Source organism: Pseudophryne corroboree, chromosome 2, assembly GCF_028390025.1.
Source record: "Pseudophryne corroboree isolate aPseCor3 chromosome 2, aPseCor3.hap2, whole genome shotgun sequence".
In the NCBI taxonomy this organism is placed as follows: Eukaryota; Metazoa; Chordata; class Amphibia; order Anura; family Myobatrachidae; genus Pseudophryne; species Pseudophryne corroboree.
Genome location: NC_086445.1, coordinates 213,868,770 through 213,893,888, shown reverse-complemented (window position 1 = coordinate 213,893,888; position 25,119 = coordinate 213,868,770). Strand labels below are relative to the sequence as shown.

At 44.6% G+C, this 25,119-nt stretch overlaps 1 protein-coding gene across 1 annotated transcript in view; it reads left to right on the top strand.

Annotated features, from left to right (window-relative positions):
- EEF1AKMT3 (EEF1A lysine methyltransferase 3) overlaps positions 1 to 18,638 on the top strand; it is a 35,041-nt gene extending 16,403 nt beyond the window's left edge. Inside the window, exons 2-3 of the mRNA XM_063952301.1 lie at positions 403 to 514; positions 17,733 to 18,638. Of these exons, the coding sequence (XP_063808371.1) occupies positions 403 to 514; positions 17,733 to 18,115 (495 nt within the window). The 3' untranslated portion in view covers positions 18,116 to 18,638. The remainder of the gene's footprint in view (positions 1 to 402; positions 515 to 17,732) is intronic.
- Positions 18,639 to 25,119: the final 6,481 nt, after the last annotated feature.

The window sequence follows — 25,119 nt, the reverse complement described above, 5'->3', positions numbered from 1 at the left end:
AGCTCCTGGCACGGAGGCGGGGTTATAGAGAAGGCGGCGCTATGCATTCTGGGAACAGTCAAAGCTTTGAGCCTGTTGGTGCCTCGGATCAAGATCCGACTCTACATCCCGATGTTATTCCCTGTGGAGCCCAGTGTACCTCGCAGAAAGAGATTTAACAACGGTAAGTTCTTAACATAAATCTAGTTTTCTATCTGTTAGTTTTATTCCCTTCCTCTTCATACTGAAAGGCCATCAGTTACAGCTGGATTTCTCAGAGGGCTTTATACCTATACTCTTAATATATTCTCTGCCTTACTCTCTGGCTGTCCAGTCCACATTACCAATGCCTTCCTTATTCTCCCTACTCTTGAATGATCCTCAGTTTATTTATTTATCAACCTGTGTTCTTTTCTGTTGCAGGCGTTACATATGTGCCAATACTTTGAAGAAGAGAAGCTGAATTTTAAAGGAAAGAAAATTATTGAGCTGGGAGCTGGAACTGGCATAGTGGGAATTCTTATGTCTAAACTGGGTATGGTGCTAAGACAGCTATGTATAATAAAACAATTTCCTGCTTAGGATAGTGTACATCTTTTATTTAATTCTACTACTTTATAAAATAAAATGTGGAAATAAATTCTAGTTAATTCTAGGTAATACGGGCAGCGGTTCTTCTTCCTTTCACAAAACTTCCTTTCAAAACCCTTAAAAACATCGGGGGACATTTACTAGCAGTGATAAGAGTGTAGAAGTTAGCCAGTGGAGAAGTTGCCCCATCAACCAATCAGCAGCTCTGTATAATTTTATAGTATGCAAATTACTGATGTCACTTCAGTGCTGATTGGTTGCCATGGGCTCTTCTCCACTGGCTCACTTCTCCGCTCTTATCACTGCTTAGTAAATGTCCCCTATAGTTTTGATCACCCTCTTGGCAGTAGTGGATTTTGCAGTAGGGGCGGCACTTGCTGGAGGGTGGCTCACCTGGCAGAAAAGGGACAGATTATTTTTTTTTTTCATCATTAAGACTTAAAAAAATAAAATAAAAATAAATAAATATATATCTCAAAAAAAGTATTTGGGCAGCAAGTTGACCCACTTAAAAAGATGAGAGGTCTGTAATTTCCATCATAGGTACACTTCAACTGTGAGAGACAGAATCTGGAAAAAAAAACAACTAGGAAATCACATTGTATGATTTTTAAACAATTTATTTGTATATTCTTGCGGAAAATAAATATTTGGACAATCAAAAAGTTTAACTCAATACTTTGTAATATTACCTTGGTTGGCGATTACAGAGGTCAAACGTTTCCTGTAGTTCTTGACAAGGTTTGCACACACTGTAGCAGGTATTTTGGCCTTCTCTTCCATGCAGATCTTCTCTAGATCTGTCATGTATTGGGGCTGTCGCCGGGCAACACAGACTTTCAAATACCTCCACAGATTTTCTATTGGGTTGAGGTCTGAAGACTGGCTAGGCCACTCCAGGACCTTGAAATGCTTGTTACGGAGCTACTCCTTAGTTGCCCAGGCCCGTTCCATCTTTAATGCTCTTACTGAGGGAAGGAGGTTTTTCCCCAAAATCTCACGATACATGGCCCCTTTCATCCTCTCCTTAATACGGATCAGTCATTCTGTCCCCTTTGCAGAAAAGCAGCCCCAAAGCATGATGTTTACACCCCCATGCTTCACAGTGGGTATGGTGTTCTTGGGATGCCATTCATCATTCTTCTCCCTCCAAACACGGCGAGTGGAGTTTATTCCAATTAGTTTGATTTTGCTCTCATCTGACCACATTACATTCTCCCAATCCTCCTCTGGATCATCCAGATGGTCACTGGCAAACTTTAGACGCGCCTGGACATGTGCTGGCTTAAGCAGGGGGACCTTTCCGACGCTGCAGGATTTCAGTCCATGACGACGTAGTGTGTTACTAATGGTAACCTTTGTGTCTGTGGTCCCAGCTCTCTTGAGGTCATTGACCAGGTTCCCCTGTATAGTTCTGGGCTGATTCCTCACCGTTCTCAAGATCATTGATACCCCACGAGGTGAGATCTTGCATGGAGCCCCAGGTCGAGGGAGATTGTCAGTGAGTTGATCTCTTCTCACCAAGCTGCTTGCCTATTGTCGAGTATCTCATCCCAGCCTTGTGCAGCTCTACAATTTTGTCCCTGGTGTCCTTAGACAGCTCTCTGGTCTTGGCCATCGTGGAGAGGTAGCAGTCTGACTGTTTGAGGGTGTGGACAGGTGTCTTTTATACAGATAACCAGTTCAAACAGGTGCCATTAATACAGGTAACGAGTGGAGGATAGAAGAGCTTCTTAAAGAAGAAGTAACAGGTCTGTGAGAGCCAGAAATCTTGCTGCTTGGTAGGTGTCCAAATATTTATTTTCCACAAGAATATACAAGTAAAGTGTTTAAAAATCATACAATGTGATTTCCTGTTTTTTTTTTTTTCAGATTCTGTCTCTCACAGTTGAAGTGTACCAATGATGGAAATTACAGACCTCTCTCATCTTTTTAAGTGGGTCAACTTGCACAATCGGTGGCTGTCCAAATACTTTTCTCTATCGTCCTAGTGGATGCTGGGGTTCCTGAAAGGACCATGGGGAATAGCGGCTCCGCAGGAGACAGGGCACAAAAAGTAAAGCTTTTTCCGATCAGGTGGTGTGCACTGGCTCCTCCCCCTATGACCCTCCTCCAGACTCCAGTTAGATTTTTGTGCCCGGCCGAGAAGGGTGCAATCTAGGTGGCTCTCCTAAAGAGCTGCTTAGAAAAAGTTTAGCTAGGTTTTTTATTTTACAGTGATTCCTGCTGGCAACAGGATCACTGCAGCGAGGGACTGAGGGGAGAAGGAGTCAACTCACCTGCGTGCAGGATGGATTGGCTTCTTGGCTACTGGACATCAAGCTCCAGAGGGACGATCACGGGTACAGCCTGGATGGTCACCGGAGCCACGCCGCCGGCCCCCTTGCAGATGCTGAAGACAGAAGAGGTCCAGAATCGGCGGCTGAAGACTCCTGCAGTCTTCAAAAGGTAGCGCACAGCACTGCAGCTGTGCGCCATTTTCCTCTCAGCACACTTCACACGGCAGTCACTGAGGGTGCAGGGCGCTGGGAGGGGGGCGCCCTGGGAGGCAAAATGATTACCTATAAAGGCTAAAAATACCTCACATATAGCCCTAGAGGCTATATGGAGATATTTAACCCCTGCCTGATTTCTCTAAATAGCGGGAGACGAGCCCGCCAGAAAAGGGGCGGGGCCTATCTCCTCAGCACACGGCGCCATTTCCTCTCACAGCTCCGCTGGTCAGGACGGCTCCCAAGTCTCTCCCCTGCACTGCACTACAGAAACAGGGTAAAACAGAGAGGGGGGGGCACATTTATGGCGATAATTTGATATAACAAAGCAGCTATAAGGGAGCACTTATTATAAGGCTATCCCTGATATATATATAGCGCTTTTGGTGTGTGCTGGCAAACTCTCCCTCTGTCTCCCCAAAGGGCTAGTGGGTCCTGTCTTCGTTAGGAGCATTCCCTGTGTGTCTGCTGTGTGTCGGTACGTGTGTGTCGACATGTATGAGGACGATATTGGTGTGGAGGCGGAGCAATTGCCAAATATGAGGATGTCACCCCCTAGGGAGTCGACACCGGAATGGATGCCTTTATTTATGGAACTACGGGATAGTGTCAACACGCTAAAGCAGTCGTTTGACGACATGAGGCGGCCGGACAATCAATTAGTGCCTGTCCAGGCGACTCAAACACCGTCAGGGGCTGTGAAACGCCCTTTGCCTCAGTCGGTCGACACAGACCCAGACACAGGCGATGACTCCAGTGGTGACGGTGACGAATCAACCGTATTTTCCAGTAGGGCCACACGTTATATGATTTTGGCAATGAAGGAGGCGTTACATTTAGCTGATACTACAGGTACCACTAAACAGGGTATTATGTGGGGTATGAAAAAACTACCTATAGTTTTTCCTGAATCAGAAGAATTAAATGACGTGTGTAATGAAGCGTGGGTTGCCCCTGATAAAAAACTGATAATTTCAAAGAAATTATTGGCATTATACCCTTTCCCGCCAGAGGTTAGGGAGCGCTGGGAAACACCTCCTAGGGTGGACAAGGCGCTAACACGCTTATCTAAACAAGTGGCGTTACCCTCTCCTGAGACGGCCGCACTTAAAGATCCATCAGATAGGAGGATGGAAAATATCCAAAAAAGTATATACACACATGCAGGTGTTATACTACGACCAGCTGTAGCGACTGCCTGGATGGGCAGTGCTGGGGTAGTTTGGTCAGAGTCCCTGATTGAAAATATTGATACCCTGGACAGGGACAATATTTTACTGTCGTTAGAACAAATAAAGGATGCATTTCTTTATATGCGTGATGCACAGAGGGATATCTGCACACTGGCATCACGGGTAAGTGCTATGTCCATTTCGGCCAGAAGAGCTTTATGGACGCGACAGTGGACAGGCGATGCGGATTCAAAACGGCATATGGAAGTTTTGCCGTATAAAGGGGAGGAGTTATTTGGAGTCGGTCTATCAGATTTGGTGGCCACGGCTACAGCCGGGAAATCCACCTTTCTACCTCAAGTCACTCCCCCACAGAAAAAGGCACCGACTTTTCAACCGCAGCCCTTTCGTTCCTTTAAAAATAAGAGAGCAAAGGGCTATTCATATCTGCCACGAGGCAAAGGTCGAGGGAAGAGACAGCAACACGCAGCTCCTTCCCAGGAACAGAAGCCCTCCCCGGCTTCTACAAAAGCCTCAGCATGACGCTGGGGCTCCTCAAGCGGACTCGGGGATGGTGGGCGGTCGTCTCAAAAATTACAGCGCGCAGTGGGCTCACTCGCAGGTAGATCCCTGGATCCTGCAGATAATATCTCAAGGGTACAGGTTGGAATTAGAGACGGATCCACCTCGCCGTTTCCTGAAGTCTGCTTTACCAACGTCCCCCTCCGAAAGGGAGACGGTTTTGGAAGCCATTCACAAGCTGTACTCTCAGCAGGTGATAGTCAAGGTACCTCTTCTACAACAAGGGAAGGGGTATTATTCCACTCTTTTTGTGGTACCGAAGCCGGATGGCTCGGTAAGGCCTATTCTAAATCTGAAGTCCTTGAACCTGTACATAAAGAAGTTCAAGTTCAAAATGGAGTCACTCAGAGCAGTGATAGCGAACCTGGAAGAGGGGGACTTTATGGTATCCTTGGACATCAAGGATGCGTATCTCCACGTTCCAATTTACCCCTCACACCAGGGGTACCTCAGGTTCGTTGTACAAAACTGTCACTATCAGTTTCAGACGCTGCCGTTCGGATTGTCCACGGCACCTCGGATCTTTACAAAGGTAATGGCCGAGATGATGATTCTTCTTCGAAGAAAAGGCGTATTAATTATCCCATACTTGGACGATCTCCTAATAAGGGCGAGGTCCAGAGAACAGCTAGAGATGGGATTAGCACTGTCTCAAGAAGTGCTAAAACAGCACGGGTGGATTCTGAATATTCCAAAATCCCAGTTAATGCCGACAACTCGTCTGCTGTTCCTAGGGATGATTCTGGACACGGTTCAGAAAAAGGTTTTTCTCCCGGAGGAAAAAGCCAAGGAGTTATCCGAGCTTGTCAGGAACCTCCTAAAACCAGGAAAGGTGTCTGTACATCAATGCACAAGAGTCCTGGGAAAACTGGTGGCTTCTTACGAAGCAATTCCATTCGGCAGATTCCACGCAAGAATTTTCCAAAGGGATCTGTTGGACAAATGGTCAGGGTCGCATCTTCAGATGCACCTACGGATAACCCTGTCTCCGAGGACAAGGGTGTCTCTTCTGTGGTGGTTGCAGAGTCCTCATCTATTGGAGGGCCGCAGATTCGGCATACAGGATTGGATCCTGGTGACCACGGACGCCAGCCTGAGAGGCTGGGGAGCAGTCACACAAGGAAGAAACTTCCAGGGAGTATGGACGAGCCTGGAAACGTCTCTTCACATAAACATTCTGGAACTAAGAGCAATATACAATGCTCTAAGCCAGGCAGAACCTCTGCTTCAGGGAAAACCGGTGTTGATCCAGTCGGACAACATCACGGCAGTCGCCCATGTGAACAGACAGGGCGGCACAAGAAGCAGGAGTGCAATGGCAGAAGCTGCAAGGATTCTTCGCTGGGCAGAGAATCATGTGATAGCGCTATCAGCAGTGTTCATCCCGGGAGTGGACAACTGGGAAGCAGACTTCCTCAGCAGACACGATCTTCACCCGGGAGAGTGGGGACTTCATCCAGAAGTCTTCCACATGCTGGTAACCCGTTGGGAAAGACCAATGGTGGACATGATGGCGTCTCGCCTCAACAAAAAACTGGACAGGTATTGCGCCAGGTCAAGAGATCCGCAGGCAATAGCTGTGGACGCGCTGGTAACGCCTTGGGTGTACCAGTCGGTGTATGTGTTTCCTCCTCTGCCTCTCATACCAAAAGTATTGAGAATTATACGGCAAAGAGGCGTAAGAACGATACTAGTGGTTCCGGATTGGCCAAGAAGGACTTGGTACCCGGAACTTCAAGAGATGATCACGGAAGATCCGTGGCCTCTACCTCTAAGGAGGGACTTGCTTCAGCAGGGTCCCTGTCTGTTTCAAGACTTACCGCGGCTGCGTTTGACGGCATGGCGGTTGAACGCCGGATCCTAATGGAAAAAGGCATGCCGGAAGAAGTCATTCCTACTTTGATTAAAGCAAGGAAAGAAGTAACCGTGCAACATTATCACCGAATTTGGCGAAAATATGTTGCGTGGTGCGAAGATCGGAGTGCTCCGACGGAGGAATTTCAACTGGGTCGATTCCTACATTTCCTGCAATCAGGATTGTCTATGGGTCTCAAATTGGGATCTATTAAGGTTCAAATTTCGGCCCTGTCGATTTTCTTTCAAAAAGAATTGGCTTCAGTCCCTGAAGTCCAGACTTTTGTTAAGGGAGTGCTGCATATACAGCCTCCTGTGGTGCCTCCAGTGGCACCGTGGGATCTCAATGTAGTTTTGGATTTTCTAAAATCTCATTGGTTTGAACCACTAAATAAGGTGGGATTGAAATATCTCACTTGGAAAGTGACCATGCTTCTAGCCCTGGCTTCTGCCAGGAGAGTGTCAGAATTGGCAGCTTTATCTTACAAAAGCCCATATCTGATTTTCCATTCGGACAGGGCAGAACTGCGGACTCGTCCGCATTTTCTCCCTAAGGTGGTGTCAGCATTTCATCTGAACCAGCCTATTGTAGTGCCTGCGGCTACAAGTGACTTGGAGGACTCCAAGTTACTGGACGTTGTCAGAGCATTAAAAATATATATTGCAAGAACAACTGGAGTCAGAAAATCTGACTCGTTGTTTATATTGTATGCACCCAACAAGATGGGTGCTCCTGCGTCTAAGCAGACGATTGCTCGTTGGATCTGTAGCACAATCCAACTGGCACATTCTGTGGCAGGCCTGCCACAGCCTAAATCTGTAAAGGCCCACTCCACAAGGAAGGTGGGCTCATCTTGGGCGGCTGCCCGAGGGGTCTCGGCATTACAACTTTGCCGAGCAGCTACGTGGTCAGGGGAGAACACGTTTGTAAAATTTTACAAATTTGATACTCTGGCTAAGGAGGACCTGGAGTTCTCTCATTCGGTGCTGCAGAGTCATCCGCACTCTCCCGCCCGTTTGGGAGCTTTGGTATAATCCCCATGGTCCTTTCAGGAACCCCAGCATCCACTAGGACGATAGAGAAAATAAGATTTTACTTACCGATAAATCTATTTCTCGGAGTCCGTAGTGGATGCTGGGCGCCCATCCCAAGTGCGGATTATCTGCATAAATTGTACATAGTTATTGTTAACTTATTCGGGTTATTGTTGTAGGAAGCCATCTTTCAGAGGCTCCGCTGTTATCATACTGTTAACTGGGTTTAGATCACAAGTTGTACGGTGTGATTGGTGTGGCTGGTATGAGTCTTACCCGGGATTCAAAATCCTCCCTTATTGTGTACGCTCGTCCGGGCACAGTACCTAACTGGAGTCTGGAGGAGGGTCATAGGGGGAGGAGCCAGTGCACACCACCTGATCGGAAAAAGCTTTACTTTTTGTGCCCTGTCTCCTGCGGAGCCGCTATTCCCCATGGTCCTTTCAGGAACCCCAGCATCCACTACGGACTCCGAGAAATAGATTTATCGGTAAGTAAAATCTTATTTTTTGCCCCACTGTGTGTGTGTGTGTGTGTATGTGTGTATATATATACACACATGTATGTGTGTATATATATACAGCCAATAATGTATATATATACAGCCAATAATGCCAATAATGTGCCTAGGGGCGGCCTGACCCCTAAATTCGTCCCTGCCTCTTGAACTAGTCATTAACTGGGTATAAGCATACGTTTGCTGGCCGCTCAAGATGGCACTGTAATATTGATAAGATAAATAAGAGCCACCTTGTAAATGTGATTAGAAGTTGACTGCTTTTGGCCTCTGCTTGCAGTTAATTTTCATCCAGATGCAACCCAGCCACTTGGGGACACAGAAGTACCCCATCTTATCCAATATGACCTCCTAAATGTATGGCCAAATAATGTAGGGACCCTTCTGTTCTCTTCAAGAGCCCATGTGTGGCCGGCTTTCAAATATTTCTTATTTTTATACTTTCTTTTTGTGGAGGATCCTTGTTGTCTACCTGTCTTGCCGCTCCTGCATATGAAAGCGAAAGTACATAGTATATTAAATCGTGTACCTAACCTCATGCACCACAAATGTTTACATAGACTGAGCCTGCTTTACAAATAATGTCAAAGCAAAGAAGTTTTCTATAATAAGGTAATGAGACTGTACTCGCACAGCTCATTGTCTTTGGCTAACGATTTTCAGCATTACAGTACCACTCTGGTTCAACAGTTTTACACATAATAAGTCAGAGTTCTGTGTTTTCTGTGAGAATAGATTCTTCTGGTGGGTGGATAACAATTGTAAGTGCCACTTAGCAAAAGGTACAGCTGTCTGTAATTTTAATTTCGTCCATTCCACTCTTAAACTTGACCAGGCCTGTTCTTGTTTGGGAGAAGAAATAGGTCTATTAACATTATCCATCGGGTTTAACAAAGATGTGTGGCTTATCACAGCGAACAGTGGGGAATTCAAGTGAAAAAAAATGTTTAGTAGTTTAGATTTCAATTCCATTGCATTTTTTTTCTATAGGTCTGCTGTCATACTTGCCTAACAGTCTCTTTTCAAGGTCCTCATCACTTCCCAATCTTACAACATCTCAGCAGTTCTTTGGAGCCATTAAACTCCCTTCTCTCTGCCCCACTTCCACCACTCTCCCCCTGTTCCCCTACCGCCATCTCCAAAATAGAATCTATCAAGAATTAAATCTCCTCCTCTCATACTTTTCCTCTCCCTTCACTTCCTCTTCCCTATGCTTCTTCCACATTGCTACTAGAGGGAAAACTCTGTATCATCTTTCTCTTCTCCACCTCTACCTGCCCCCTTGATTCCAGTCCATCTCCTTCGTGCTGTCTCCCCACTCTCTTGACCCCACCTCTCTTGTAAAGCTACAGTCTAATTTCTCTTATTCCCTTCACATCTCCACCTTGCTTACACCCACCTCTCCACATTTCTCTCCGCTAACTCCATCATGGCCCTCTCCACTGAAACTGCCCAGACCCTAGTCACCAATGACCTCCAGTTGTCACTTCTCCGTCTTCATCCTTCCAACTTGCATTATCTTGTTGACCTTTCTGCAGCCTTCGCCCAAGTCAGCCATCCACTTTGTCTCCTCACTCATTTGGTCTTGATTTTCCTTCTATTTCTCTAACCAATCCTACTTCATTACAATTTCCACTTCCTGCTCAGCCCTGTCTTGCTCTCTCAAGGCTTAGTTCTAGGCCCCCCACTCTTCTCACTCTACATATTCTCTTTTGGCAATTTTGGTCTTCAGTACCATCTTTATGCTGATAACACCCAAATCTACATGTCCTAACCCTTCATCTCTCACATTTCCAACTGTTTATCTGCTATTTCCTCTTGGGTATCATTATCTTCTATCTTTCTTGTGTCTCCACACCTACACATCTTTCCCTCACAACCGACAACAACATCTTTGTTCATCAAACCTGCTGTCTGGCACTTGATTTCGCACTCATTTTTTCACCACATTTTTACTTCTGCTCCTGTCTGTTACATCTCTGGAACATAATCAGAATTCTCTCCCACTGCTGCTTCGACACTACCAAACACTTGTACAATCCCTCCATCATCTCTCGTCTCGACTATTGCTACCTACTCTTGTTTTTACCTCATCCTCCTCTCTGTTTGTCAGTCTCTCCTTGGCGTTGCTGCTAGACTGATCTTTCCTTCACTCTGCTCTGTCTCTACCTCTCCTCTCTGCCAATCCCTCAGCTGGCTCCCAATTCCCTAGAAGGTCCAGGTTAAACTCCTCAACCTCACCTACAAAGCTCTTTCACTCTTCTCTCTCTCCTGCATCTCCAACCTTATTTACCGTAACAACCAATCCCATGCTTTCTGGCAACCATGACCTCCGCCTCTCATCCCCACTGAGACTCAACCCTATCGCCGCCTCCAAGACATCTTCCACACCGCCCCATACTTATGAAATTCTCTCCATTGTTCTATCAGATTCTCCCCCAACATCTATTGCTTCAAATGCTTTTTCAGAACTCCCTTATTCATCCTAGGCTACAAGATTACTACCAAATACGTTATTCCTCATACAACCCTTTGTATCCCCCCTCCTCCCAATACCCCTAACTCCTTCCCCTTTCCTTTTAGAATGTAAGCTTGCCCGAACAGTGCCATCCTTTCTCTTGTTTCATCCCTCCAATATCCCAGACAATTGGTATACGCTATGATTCTGCATACACTTGTAATTATGTATATATGTTATTTTTTTACTTTGTTTTCCCTGTTTTGTATCTTTGCTATGCATATGTGTGCCCTAGGAATAAATTGTAATAATGAGTATATACAATAAATAACAGCTACACCTAGGGCTATATTTATGCTGGGCTTTACACTAAATGTTAATGCCAACTTGCATTTGTCGCTCCAACCCGTCGAGTAGTGGTGTCTTACAAAAGCCGCCACTTTGTACATATAGCTCCTAGTGGGACTTTTATTAAAGGTGTTTCTTGTAAGTGAACTGAAAGAAGGAACATAGAGTGAATCAGCCATAGTTTATATTTGACAAGAAGTCATGTTCTTTCCATGAAAGTTAATGTTTATGGTCTATTAACTTGAGCTGCAGGATGGTAATTCAATGTGTTATGTTTTCTGCTTTACATAAACACAATTTTCTAAACTAAATGGTTGTAAAATGTCATTACTAGCAATGTCTGCATTAATTGATTTTGGATGTCACCGCATTAGCGCAAGAACTCACTGCTTGGGAACCTTTTCCTCGATCATTGTATACTTCATTTTGTTCTACAGTCTATACTCTACTACTAATATTAGTCTTAAAGCTGATGGCCTATAAGGATTTTGTTAGTGTTTAATAGTAAAACGTGAGTAGTAATAATAAAAATAATTTTATTTATATAGTGCTCTTTCTTCAATAGGACTCAAGGCACTTAACAAACTTAACATAATACATTACAGAAACAATGAAGAACAGAAAAGCTTTTCATAAAATACAGACCGCATGGAGATATTAAAGGGACAATTATGGATATGCTTGAGTAAACAGGAACGTCTTGAGTTCTTTTTTTTAAGGATTCTAGAGTGGGAGCGAAAAGCTCAACCGCCAGATGAATTACAGGAGATTCTAGGTACTGCTAATAGTCCTTCATCTACAGATCACAATAATCGGGTGGGGCAGTAAGGAATCAGAAGCTGCTTCAGGTACCTTGGGCCCTGGTCATGTAGTGCTTTGAAAGTCAGTAAGCCAATCTTAAAGATGATTTGCCATTTTACTGGCAGGCAGTGGAGTAAGTAGAGAATGGGTGTTATGTGGCTGGAACAGGGCTGTTTGGTTAATGGCCTGGCAGCTGTGTTTTGTACCAGCTGTAAACTGTGCAATTCTTTTGCTGGGAGACCAAAGTACAGGACACTGCATTAGACCAATCGAGATGATACAAATGCATGGATGACTTTAGGCAGATCTTCAGAGGGAATTAAATGTTTGCTTCTGGCTATGGCCCTCATTCCGAGTTGTTCGCTCGCAAGGCGAATGTAGCAGAGTTACACACGCTAAGCCGCCGCCTACTGGGAGTGAATCTTAGCTTCTTAAAATTGCGACCGACATACGCGCAATATTGCGATTACAAACGAGTTAGCAGTTTCAGAGTAGCTCCAGACTTACTCTGCCTGTGCGATCATTTCAGTGCTTGTCGTTCCTGGTTGACGTCACAAACACACCCAGCGTTCGCCCAGGCACTCCCACCGTTTCCCCGGCCACTCCTGCGTTTTTTCCGGAAACGGTAGCGTTTTCAGCCACACGCCCCTGAAACGCCGTGTATCCGCCCAGTAACACCCATTTCCTGTCAATCACATTACGATCGCCGGAGCGAAGAAAAAGCCGTGAGTAAAAATACTTTCTTCATAGTAAAGTTACTTGGCGCAGTCGCAGTGCGAACATTGCGCATGCGTACTAAGCGGATTTTCACTGCGATGCGATGAAAAATACCGAGCGAACAACTCGGAATGAGGGCCTATGTTCCTCAGATGAAAGAATGAGGATTTCATTGTGGCTGATATCTGATGTTTAAGTGTCAAGCCACCATCCAAGACATTGCCAGGATTCCGCACATGATCAGTGGTTTGTCATTCTGAACCCCCAAGTGTAAGTCCAGTTGGCTGGCTATGCTGCAGTCTTGTCCTTTGATTTTGTGGTCTTATCATAAGGACCTCTGTTTTATCAGTATTCACTCAGTCAACTGGCACTCATCCACTCCTGGAGCTCAGCTAGACAGCCGTTTAAGGTTTTTATTGGGTTCTCAGTACCTGGAGCAAAGGACAGGTACAGTTATGTATCATCTGCATAGCAGTGGTAGACCAGGCCATGGCGTCTGATTATTTCACCCAGTGATAGCATGTATACTGCAATATCATGGGGGCTAGTATAGAACCTTGTGTGACACCACATGGCAGTGGCACTGGTGATGATGAGTGGACTCCAGACAAAACTCTGTGACATGCCAGTGAGAAATTATTTGAACCAGCTAAGGACTGTGCCGTCCAGTCCATAGAATTTTTCAGGCGCACAATCAGAATCCCATTGTCCACGGTATCAAATGCAGCAGAGAGATCCAGAAAGATTAAGATGGAACGGTCACCTCTGTCTCTTGCCATCAGAAGATCATTTAACACACATACCAGGGCTGTTTCAATGTTGTCTTCTCCTGAATCCTGATTGAAATGGATCATACATTTCATGGGTAGTCAGGTGGGTTTCCAGTTGATTTACAACCACTTTCTCAATAACCTTTCCTAGAAAAGGAAGTTTTGATATCGGTCTGTAGTTAGTCATGCAGTTGGGATCTAAATTAGTTTTTTTAAGAATAGGTCTAACAATTGCTGCGTTTAAGGGTTCAGAAAAAATTCCAGTCTGCAGAGAGCACTGAACTATTTTTGCAAATACAGGACCAATTATGTCCATACACCCTATTAGGAGCTTGGTTGAGGCCAGGTCCAGAACACAGGTAGTGGGACGCAATATTCTGGCAATTTCAGCAATATTTTTTTTTTATCTCCATTGGGTCAAAGCTGGTCCAGGGTGAAAGGCGGCTTATAGTGGCAGGCTCGGTCATTTGGCACTCCTTTGATGTCACTGTGGAGATTCCAACCCGGATGGTGGATACTTTATCTGCAAGATGCAAAGAAATTAGCAAATTCGTTGCATCTTGCCTCGGAGAGGGTTTCATCGGGCTGCAGGCATGCTGGTTTGCAAAGCATCTCCACTGTACGGAAAAACTGAGCTGGCCTATTGTTTGCTGCTGTGATCTCATGTGACAGGAACTCTTGATTTCTTCCGGATTATTGTGGACTGATATTCTTCATAATGCTTTTTTAGTTTTATCTTATTCTCTACCAGGTTAGACTTCCACCATAGTCTTTCAAGTTTACGCCCCCTTTTTCTTGAGCTCATTTACACTGTTGTCAAACCAAGGAGCTTGACTGTGTGGTTTGCGTGGTCACATACGCACAGGGGCTATAATATCCATTGCAGCTGTCCCATCCCTATTATAGTATTGGACTAGGGAACAGGGATCTTCACAGGCACCCAAGATCACAGAGTGATCCAGATTTGCCCCAAGAGCCTGGGGAGTCATGCCCGTCCTTGGACGATACCTGGTCAATTCCGTGGGAAAAGATCTAATTTTAGGGGTTGCAACTGTGAACCAAACTGAGTGGTGGTCTCACCAAGTGACTGGGTTTATTTTGTGGTCAGGGACTTCTAGCCCAATCTGAAAGACAAGGGGGCTAATTCCAAGTTGATCGCAGCAGGAATTTTGTTAGCATTTGGGCAAAACCATGTGCACTGCAGGGGAGGCAGATATAACATGTGCAGAGAGAGATAGATTTGGGTGGGGTGTGTTCAATCTGCAATCTAATTTGCAGTGTAAAAATAAAGCAGCCAGTATTTACCCTGCACAGAAACAAATAACCTACCCAAATCTAACTCTTTCTGCACATGTTATATCTGCCTCCCCTGCAGTGCACATGGTTTTGCCCAACTGCTAACAAAATTCCTGCTGCAATCAACTTGGACTTACCCCCAAGATCAAGAGTGCGACCACGTCTATGTGTGGCAGACTGAATGACTTGTGTGAGTCTCAGACTTTTCATTGTGCGCAGGAGGTTTTGACCAAGGTGTGAGAGCTCTTCATCAACCCATGCATTGAAATCCCCAAGGATGAGCCATCTTTGATGCTCCAGAACTAGACCAGCAACAGTGTCTGCGATTTCTTGTAAAAATATCTTTCCATCTCCAGGGGGGCAGTAAATGAGAAGTACTCTAAAACCTAATCCTATTGAACTCCGGGTAGCGATGCACCCAAATGAGCGAGTCATTGCCATAGGGTGGACCCTAAGTTTAAGAGCTTTGTTAAAGCAGGTAACCATCCTGCCTACCCTGCGGTCCAGTCTTGGGTTGTGGATGACAAAATAGTATGTTGAGATTGCAGCATTCAAAATAGGTGCTGCATTTTCATCTAGCCAACTCTCTGTAATACAAGCTAAATCTGCAAATTCAATAAGGTCGGCAATAGTATCAGTCTTGTTTCTTATAAATCTGGCATTACAAAGGGCTAACCTGATTGGGCATACCAGAGAGCCTACAATTTTCTTTATGTTAAGTGCAGGAGCTCTGGGGATGGGAGTCACAAAACGAGAATTTGCAGTCCTGTTCTTCCAAGCACATGGCCGTCTTTTGGGTAACACTTCTATTCGTTTCTTCTTTGAAACTGGAGGTGTGCAGATGGGCAAGGGACTTGGGCGGTTACAGCAGAAAAGAGGTTTTCGGCCTGCTCACTTCCCACAACTGCGCCAGTGTTTGAAGAATATAGTGGTATGTGAGGGTGTAATAGGGACTGCAGCACGTGGGGCGCGGAGTTAAAGAATAAAGCTAGAGGCGTACATATATATTGGGTCATCAATGATAGAGTACTATAAGTACGAGCTGCATTTCATGATGAGAAGAGAGAGGAGCTTTTTTGTTTTTTAATCTACTGTAATCATTTTATTAACAGTCTAAATTATCTTGGTTATTGCTATATCCTATTACTTCCCTTTAATCCAAGGGGTATATTTTATACAAGTTCTAAATAACTTTCCTTTTCTGTTGCTGGTTATATATGAGATGCCCATCATATCTAGGCAAAATGTTGCTGAATATGGGCAGGTCCTGTATTTGTATTTCTGCACTTTGTATTTTACTCATGCAAGTTATTTTTTCAAATGACATTTGAATATTTAACATACAAATGTTTCGGCATCATTAGTTTCTTTAAAATGGGCAATAGAACTGAAGTAATAAAGGGTCTGACATGGAAATGTACACAATTGCATCCGCTTTAAGCTTTAGAAATAAGTGTAATTTCTACCTGAATTCAGTTGTCTACATCTATGCACCTGCTCCGCTCCCACCCCATGATCAAGCTGTGGTCATCAGCAGCAGCAGATATTTGTACCAGCCTTACCTTTTGTGCAGGAGATCCAACTGTAGCCGTACTGATCTCTGCATACAGTCATCTCTGAATAGCATGCAATTCCGTCACCACACTAGTGACACCCAGACGTAACATGTATCCTGCATTCAAACGCCCAGCAGTGCCCACTCAGTAACAAGTGGAGATCTGACAGAGATCCGTACACGTATGCAGGCCCTGATGTATGAACAGTCTGCTAAAAATCGTGAGATTCGTACAGAGGGGGAATTGCGTGCAACCGAGAATCGCATTTAGAAGTGAGAGACAAGCTCTTACGCCTGCATACACACGGTGCGATTTGAACTACCGATATGGACTATATAGTCCATATTGGTAGAAAACATAGTACATATCGCACTGTGTGTATACAGCTGCAATGCCAATGCGCGCTCCTGTGGGGTCAGTGTCGCAAGAAAAAATAGACTGTGCAGGCAGGTCAGTTTTGACTAGAAGGTGTCATAGTATAGTCATAATTTGCCATAGCCAAAATTGCACCTTGTATATAGTTCATATCAGTGGTTCTGGGCTCTGGGGAGTTCAAGGGAAATCGCATCAAAAGCGGCCTTTAGATAGAATCTCATCATGTGTAGGTCCCTTAAGAACTTATTTTAGAAGTAAAACTAGACCACTACTATATAAGTGCATAGTGATGGTTATACCTGAGTGGTGATAAGGCATTCCCAACCTCTGTCCTCAAGGCACCCTAGCAGTCCATGTTTTAGTGATACCCATGCACTTATTTTGTTTTCACCATCTGTGCCGAAGTCTGGATATTGCTAAAAACTGCACTGTTAGTGTACCTTAAAGACTGAGGTTGGGAATGCCTGCTATACAGGCGGTTATGGTATAATAGGTCAACACCAAATGGTCGACATGGTTAAAAGGTCGACATTAGTTTTTCGTGGGTTTTTTTTTGGTGTGTTAAATTTCACTTTGGAGCATGTGGAACCCCAATTAGTGTACCACGTCCCCTCTCATGATGGGGGTAATTCAGACCTGATCGTAGCAGCAAATTTGTTAGCAGTTGGGCAAAACCATGTGCACTGCAGGTGGGGCAGATATAACATTTGCAGAGAGAGTTAGATTTGGGAGGGTTGTTTTGTTTCTATGCAGGGTAAATACTGCCTGCTTTGTTTCTACACTGCAATTTAGATTTCAGTTTGAACACCCCCCACTCAAATCTAACTCTCTCTGCACATGTTATATATGCCCCCCCTGCAGTGCACATGGTTTTGCCCAATTGCTAACAATTGCTAAATTTGCTGCTGCGATCCGGTCTGAATTACCCCCGATGAGCGAAGCAATGTTACAGTTTCCAATTGTAGTCCACGTGGATAGCAAAATGTGAAAAAGTGCAATAAAAAAAACTCTTACGTCGCCCATATGTTGTGTCGACCGTTTGGCCATATGCATGTCAACCATTTGGTGTCGACCTTTTTAACTGTCGACCTATCATCCGGATACCATAGAGGCTAGGAGTGGAATTAACAAATTAATAATTACAAGTACGGTGCTTGGGTATAATGAACCATTTCTTGTATCTCTATAGGTGGCCATGTGACTCTGACAGATCTTCCACATATACTTCCACAGATTAAGAAGAATGTGTCTGCCAATATCCCATATGATCACGAGCCAAACGTTTGTGCATTGTCCTGGGGACTGGACCAAGTGCATTTTCCGCAAAACTATGACTTTGTCATCGGAGCTGACATTGTGTACTTAAAGGAGACCTACGACCTTCTTCTCCACACATTGCAGCACCTCTCTGGTCCTCGCACCACAATACTCCTATCTTCTAAAATGAGGAAGGAGCATGGCACGTTGGACTTTTTCCAGGATTTCCTCCCACAACATTTTAATCTAGAACTTGTTAAAATGAATGTGGAGAAAGACCTAAACCTCTACAGAGTTACTCAGTTTCAGAACTGACAGGAAACATTTTTTTCATTTATTAATGGACAGAATCTCTAATCCCATTCCATGCAATCAAACCAAACAGCAATGTGAAATCTTATGCAGCTTTTTAATACTTGGTTTTAGCCCTTTGTTGTTAATGTTAGTGGTTTTGTAAAGCGAAAAGCACAAATAACAAGTACAATGTGGTTGACAGCAGTGTGACATGTAAGATTACTGTAGATTGTCTTGAACTACTTCAGATCTTCCTAAATATACTGCATTTGTTTCTACATTCCTTCTGTGCTTTTAATCCATGTCTTTATATAATCATTATTTTCATTACCCTTGCATGCATTCGTAGATGCTTTGTGGATACTTGTACCTGGTTTTGAGTCAGAGCTTGGTCATAACTCACAGTAATGACACACAAAACCACGCTTCTTCATAATATAATATATTGATAGAAAAACGTAGCTGAAAGATAAAACCCAGCTGAAAGATAAAACCCATTTGAATCATTTTTGAAATATTTTTTATTAGAGTAGTAATTTTCAAATGTGTTCTATAGTGCAATTTATTTCATTGCTATTATATATTGATAGTTCTTGTGCTCGTAATATGATCTGGGTACGTTTAGTAAAGGTGGTAATTTTGTAGATTAAGCAAATATCCATGCAAACGCATCCTATCAATTCATTAGCCTCCAGATATATGTCACTGAGGCACAGTGTATTGTAGCTGGTACAGCTCATAAGTCAAAGAGTAAAACCTAATGACAGGAGAAGCAACAGTGCCACCTATCAGTGAAACAGTAGACTACACTAAATAGTAATACTGCAGATATTGCTCAGTAGAGAGCTGGTTTGAATCAAATGCTCTGGCCTTTTCTATAATCCGATAAATCATATAACATAGTGGAGACTTAAGGAATTGACTAGTACATCATATAATCTTTTCAGTGCTAGCCATGATGAAACTAATGGTGCCCATACACTTGTGCGATGCCCCGCGACGCGACATCTTGGGGCATCGCAACGGCAGCATTACCATGCGATAGATCGCATGGTAATCACGTGATGGGCACGTCACTGCATTGCAGTGTGATATATTGCATGTGTTTTTAAAAACACATGCGATCGCACTACGATGCGATAAATATTAAGTGCAGCACATACTATCTTGAGACACGAGATTCGACCGGCGTGCCCGCGCATCGCGTCGCAAGGTACCTAAAATGTGCATACAATCCTTCGATTTCTCTCACAGATGCGGTAGAAATCGAAGGATTGTACCTGATATCTCACAAGTGTAGGGGGCTACATTACCATGATATGATGCTCCCTTTGTTACTAAAATGTACAGAAGCACATTTTACCAAAGGAATAAGGACCCTCCAGCTTGCACTGAGTAATATTAATTACTCCAAAACTATAGAAAAAAACAATTTTAAGGTATTTTTAATGATATAGTAACCAGTATAGCTCTTTCAATTAGACACAGACTGCTTGTCCCAGCACAGCTCACACTGTATAACCGGAAACGGGCCAGTCCTAGCGCCTGCACCATGCTCCTGCCACAGGATTAATCTGATCAATCTGGTACATCTAATCCTCGGAGTGTAGTGGTGCCTGTATAATTAACAAGTTCCTATTTTGCTGTATGCAATTTAAACTCCCCAAGTGTATTTTGGTAAAATTATGCACAAGTTGTGTACAGTGCAGCAGTTTCAGCCTTGTTTACATGTGACAAGTTGCAAGAAACTAAATAGTAAATTTAGCACTTAGTTTTGTTTTGTTTATTGTACATCAAAACTAGGGGGGTCATTCCGAATTGATCGCTCGCTAGCAGTTTTTAGCAGTCATGCAAACGCTAAGCCGCCGCCCTCTGGGAGTGTATTTTAGCTTAGCAGAAGTGCGAACGAAAGGATCGCAGAGCGGCTACAAAAAAAAATTGTGCAGTTTCAGAGTAGCTCCAGACCTACTCAGCACTTGCGATCACTTCAGACTGTTCAGTTCCGGATTTGACGTCACAAACACGCCCTGCATTCGGCCAGCCACGCCTGCGTTTTTTCAAACACTCCCTGAAAAGGGACACCCAGTTGACACCAAAAGTTGACACCCAGAAACGCCCACTTCATGTCAATTACTCTGCGGCTGCCATTGCGACTGAAAAGTTTCGCTAGACCTTGTGTAAAAATACATCGGCCGTTGTGAAAGTACGTCGCGCTGCATGCGCAGAAGTGCCGTTTTTTTACTTACAGCGAACATTTTCAGCTAGCGATCAACTCGGAATGACCCCCAATGTCCTAGTGCATGTATGCAGTACTAATACACATGCACATCCCAGTGCTGCATATAGGTGAGAGAAAATCTGCCCCTCTTGAAGCTACAGTTGTAACTGGATTTTATATATTTTTTTAAACCCATTCTGCAATAAAGTGTTTGTACAAGGATGACGGGATGTAGAACAGTCTGTTTCTGTAATAAGTGCGCCACAATATACTAGAACAGCTATTCTGAGCAGCACAAATCTATCACATTGACTTGACCCCAATTATTTTCTACAGATCTTTTTTTTTTTGTTGTTGCAGGAATGTGTTTGTTTGTACTGCAACCAAATATTGGAATTAACAAAATATGGATCATTGTTATTTTCACAGGTAATCATTTTGTAATTGTTCAAAATACCAAAGTATTTTTTATTATATATTTCTATATGTTCATATAGCAATAATTTTTATTAAATTGAAATGAAAGACTTTTTTTTTTTCAGTTGTATTTTTTAGTGATGTGCACCGGACATCTTTCGGGTTTTGGGTTTTGGTTTTGGATTCGGTTCCGCGGCTGTGTTTTGGATTCGGACGCGTTTTGGCAAAACCTCCCTGAAATTTTTTTGTCAGATTCGGGTGTGTTTTGGATTCGGGTGTTTTTTTTACAAAAACCCCTCAAAAACAGCTTAAATCATAGAATTTGGGGGTAATTTTGATCCCATAGTATTATTAACCTCAATAACCATAATTTCCACTCATTTCCAGTCTATTCTGAAGACCTCACACCTCACAATATTATTTTTAGTCCTAAAATTTGCACAGAGGTCGCTGAATGACTAAGCTAAGCGACCCAAGTGGCCGACACAAACACCTGGCCCATCTAGGAGTGGCACTGCAGTGTCAGACAGGATGGCAGATTAAAAAAATAGTCCCCAAACAGCACATGATGCAAAGAAAAAAAGAGGTGCACCAAGGTCGCTGGATGGTTAAGCTAAGCGACCCAAGTGGCCGACACAAACACCTGGCCCATCTAGGAGTGGCACTGCAGTGTCAGACAGGATGGCACTTCAAAAAATAGTCCCCAAACAGCACATGATGCAAAGAAAAAAAGAGGTGCACCAAGGTCGCTGGATGGATAGTATACTTGACGACACAGAGGTAGGTAGAGCAGTGGACTACTGTACCGTACTGCTATATATTATATACTGCTGGTCAGCAAAATTATGCACTGTCCTCCTCCTACTGCGCACAACAACTAAAATGCACCACAGGTATGGATGGATAGTATACTTGACGACACAGAGGTAGGTAGAGCAGTGGACTACTGTACCGTACTGATATAATACTGGTGGTCACTGGTCAGCAAAATTCTGCACTGTCCTCCTACTATATACTACAATGCAGCACAGATATGGAGCGTTTTTCAGGCAGAGAACGTATAATACTGGTGGTCACTTGTCAGCAAAACTCTGCACTGTCCTCCTACTATATAAAACTGGTGGTCCCCAGTCCCCACAATAAAGCACACTGAGCACAGATATTTGCAGCACACTGAGCACAGATATGGGGGGTAATTCCAAGTTGATCGCAGCAGGATTTTTGATAGCAATTGGGCAAAACCATGTGCACTGCAGGGGAGGCAGATATAACATGTGCAGAGAGTTAGATTTGGGTGGGTTATTTTATTTCTGTGCAGGGTAAATACTGGCTGCTTTATTTTTACACTGTAAATTAGATTGCAGATTGAACACACCACACCCAAATCTAACTCTCTCTGCACATGTTATATCTGCCCCCCCCCCCCTGCAGTGCACATGGTTTTGCCCAATTGCTAACAAAAATCCTGCTGCGATCAACTTGGAATTACCCCCATGGAGCGTTTTTCAGGCAGAGAACGTAGATATTTGCAAGCACACTGAGCACAGATATTTGCAAGCACACTGAGCACAGATATTTGCAGCACACTGAGCACAGATATTTGCAGCACACTGAACACAACTGAGAGAACGCTGCACACGTCCTCTCCCTATCATCTCCAATGCACGAGTGAAAATGGCGGCGACGCGGGGCTCCTTATATAGAATACAAATCTCGCGAGAATCCGACAGCGAGATGATGACATTCGGGCGCGCTCGGGTTAACCGAGCAAGGCGGGAGGATCCGAGTCTGCCTCGGAGCCCTGTAAAATGGGTGAAGTTCGGTGGGGGGGGGGGGGTCGGATTCCGAGGAACCGAACCTGCTCATCTATAATTTTCATCTTTCTCAATACTTGGCCTAGAATATCAGCTATCAGTATTAGGAGTAGGGTGTGTGTTTATATGTATGCGTAAGTGAGAATAGGAAAACTACTTGGATGTATGAACTCTATAGTTATACTTACAGCATTCAGCAAATTCATATATGTAGTCTCTGCATGCTGTTCCTGGGTATGTGCATTGGAGTAGTGACTACACTACTGCTTACAATAGGTGTGCACAATCAAGTGTATCATACCTAATGAAACAAATCTTGTAAAATTTGGAAAGCTGTTGGTCATATTTATGGTGTGGTGTGCTATTTGTATACGTTTTAGACTGTAAACTGCTTTTGCTGTCAAACATATAGAAAAAAACCGTAATCCTGAATTTCTCTAACGTCCTAGAGGATGCTGGGGACTCCGTAAGGACCATGGGGAATAGACGGGCTCCGCAGGAGATAGGGCACTTTAAGAAAGATTTGGATTCTGGGTGTGCACTGGCTCCTCCCTCTATGTCCCTCCTCCAGACCTCAGTTTTACACTGTGCCCAGAGGATGAAGGGCACACTGCAGGGAGCTCTCTTGAGTTCTTTGCTACAGAAAGCATTTTTGTTTGGATTTTTACTTTTTTCACAGGGAGCACTGCTGGCAACAGGCTCCCTGCATCGAGGGACTGAGGAGAGAGGGGCAGACCTACTTAACTGATAGGATCTGCTTCCTCAGCTACTGGACACCATTAGCTTCAGAGGGGGTGAACACAGGTTTGTCCTGGGCGTCCACCCCCGGAGCCACGCCGCCGTTCTCCTCACAGAGCCAGAAGAACAGAAGCAAGAAGACGTCTCAGGCGGCAGAAGCCTTCAGCTTCACAGAGGTAACGCACAGCACTGCAGCTGTGCATCATTGCTCCACATCACCTCACACACTCCGGTCACTGTATGGGTGCAGAAGGGGGGGGGGGCGCCCTGGGCAGCAATAATAACACCTCTTAGATGGCAAATAGGTATATACATGTACAGCTGGGCACTGTACATGTATATAATTGAGCCCCCGCCATTTTACACGATTTTGAGCTGGACAGAAGCCCGCCGCCGAGGGGGCGGGGCTTCTCCCTCAGCACTCACCAGCGCCATTTCTCTCTCCACAGAACGCTGAGAGGAAGCTCCCCGGACTCTCCCCTGCTTACACACGGTGAAGGGAGTTTAAAAAGAGAGGGGGGGGGGCGGGGGCACATAATTGGCAGATAAAGTATAATACAGCGCTGCTGGGGAAAAGCATTATGTGTTGGTCTCCAGGTTGTTGCGCTGGGGTGTGTGCTGGCATACTCTCTCTCTGTCTCTCCAAAGGGCCTTTCAGGGGATACTGTCTTCAGAAAAAGTTCCCCTGGGTGTGTGCAGTGTGTCGGTACGTGTGTGTCGACATGTTTGATGAGGAAAGCTCACTTAATGTGGAGGGGGAGTGCTTGAATGACAGGTCGCCGTCGGCAACGCCGACACCGGACTGGGTGGATATGCTGAATGTCTTGAATGCAAACGTAAATCTCCTGCATAAAAGATTAGACAAGGCTGAAGCTAGGGATCAGTCAGGTAGCCAGTCCGTGCCTGTCCCTGTGGTGCCAGGACCTTCAGGGTCTCAAAAGCGCCCCATATCCCAGGTCGCTGACACAGATACCGACACAGATACTGACTCTAGTGTCGACTATGAGGATGCAAAATTACAGCCGAAGGTGGCAAAAGGTATTAGGTACATGATTATTGCCATAAAAGAGGTTTTGCATATCACGGAGGAACCCCCTGTCCCTGACACGAGGGTTCACATGTATAAAGAGAAAAGGCCTGAGGTCATGTTTCCGTCCTCATTTGAGCTGAGCGAATTATGCGAAAAGGCATGGGAATCTCCGGATAGGAGACTCCATGTTCCCAAAAGGATTCTCATGGCGTATCCTTTTCCACAGAACGATCGGATACGATGGGAATCTGCGCCTAAAGTAGACAAGGCGCTGACACGCTTATCCAAGAAGGTGGCACTGCCTTCTCCGGATACTGCTTCTCTTAAGGATCCTGCTGATCGCAAGCAGGAAATTACCATGAAGCACATTTACACACATTCAGGAACTATAGTTAGGCCGGCCATGGCGTCGGCCTGGGTTTTTAGTGCTGTCGTGGCATGGGCAGACTCCTTATCTACGGAGATGGACACCTTAGATAGGGTTACCATTCTAATGACCATGGAGCATATCAGAGATGCTGCCTTGTATATGAGGGATGCTCAGAGAGACATTTGTTTACTAAGCTCTAGAATAAACGCTATGTCTATTTCTGGTAGGCGGCTCTTGTGGACCCGACAGTGGATGGGAGACGCCAACTCAAAGCGGCATATGGAGTCATTGCCTTACAAGGGGGAGGAGTTGTTTGGAGAAGGCCTCTCGGACCTAGTCTCTACTGCTACGGCTGGTAAATCAAATTTTTTACCTTATGTTCCCCCGCAGCATTCTAAGAAGGTACCACATTATCAAATGCAGTCCTTTCGTTCCAAT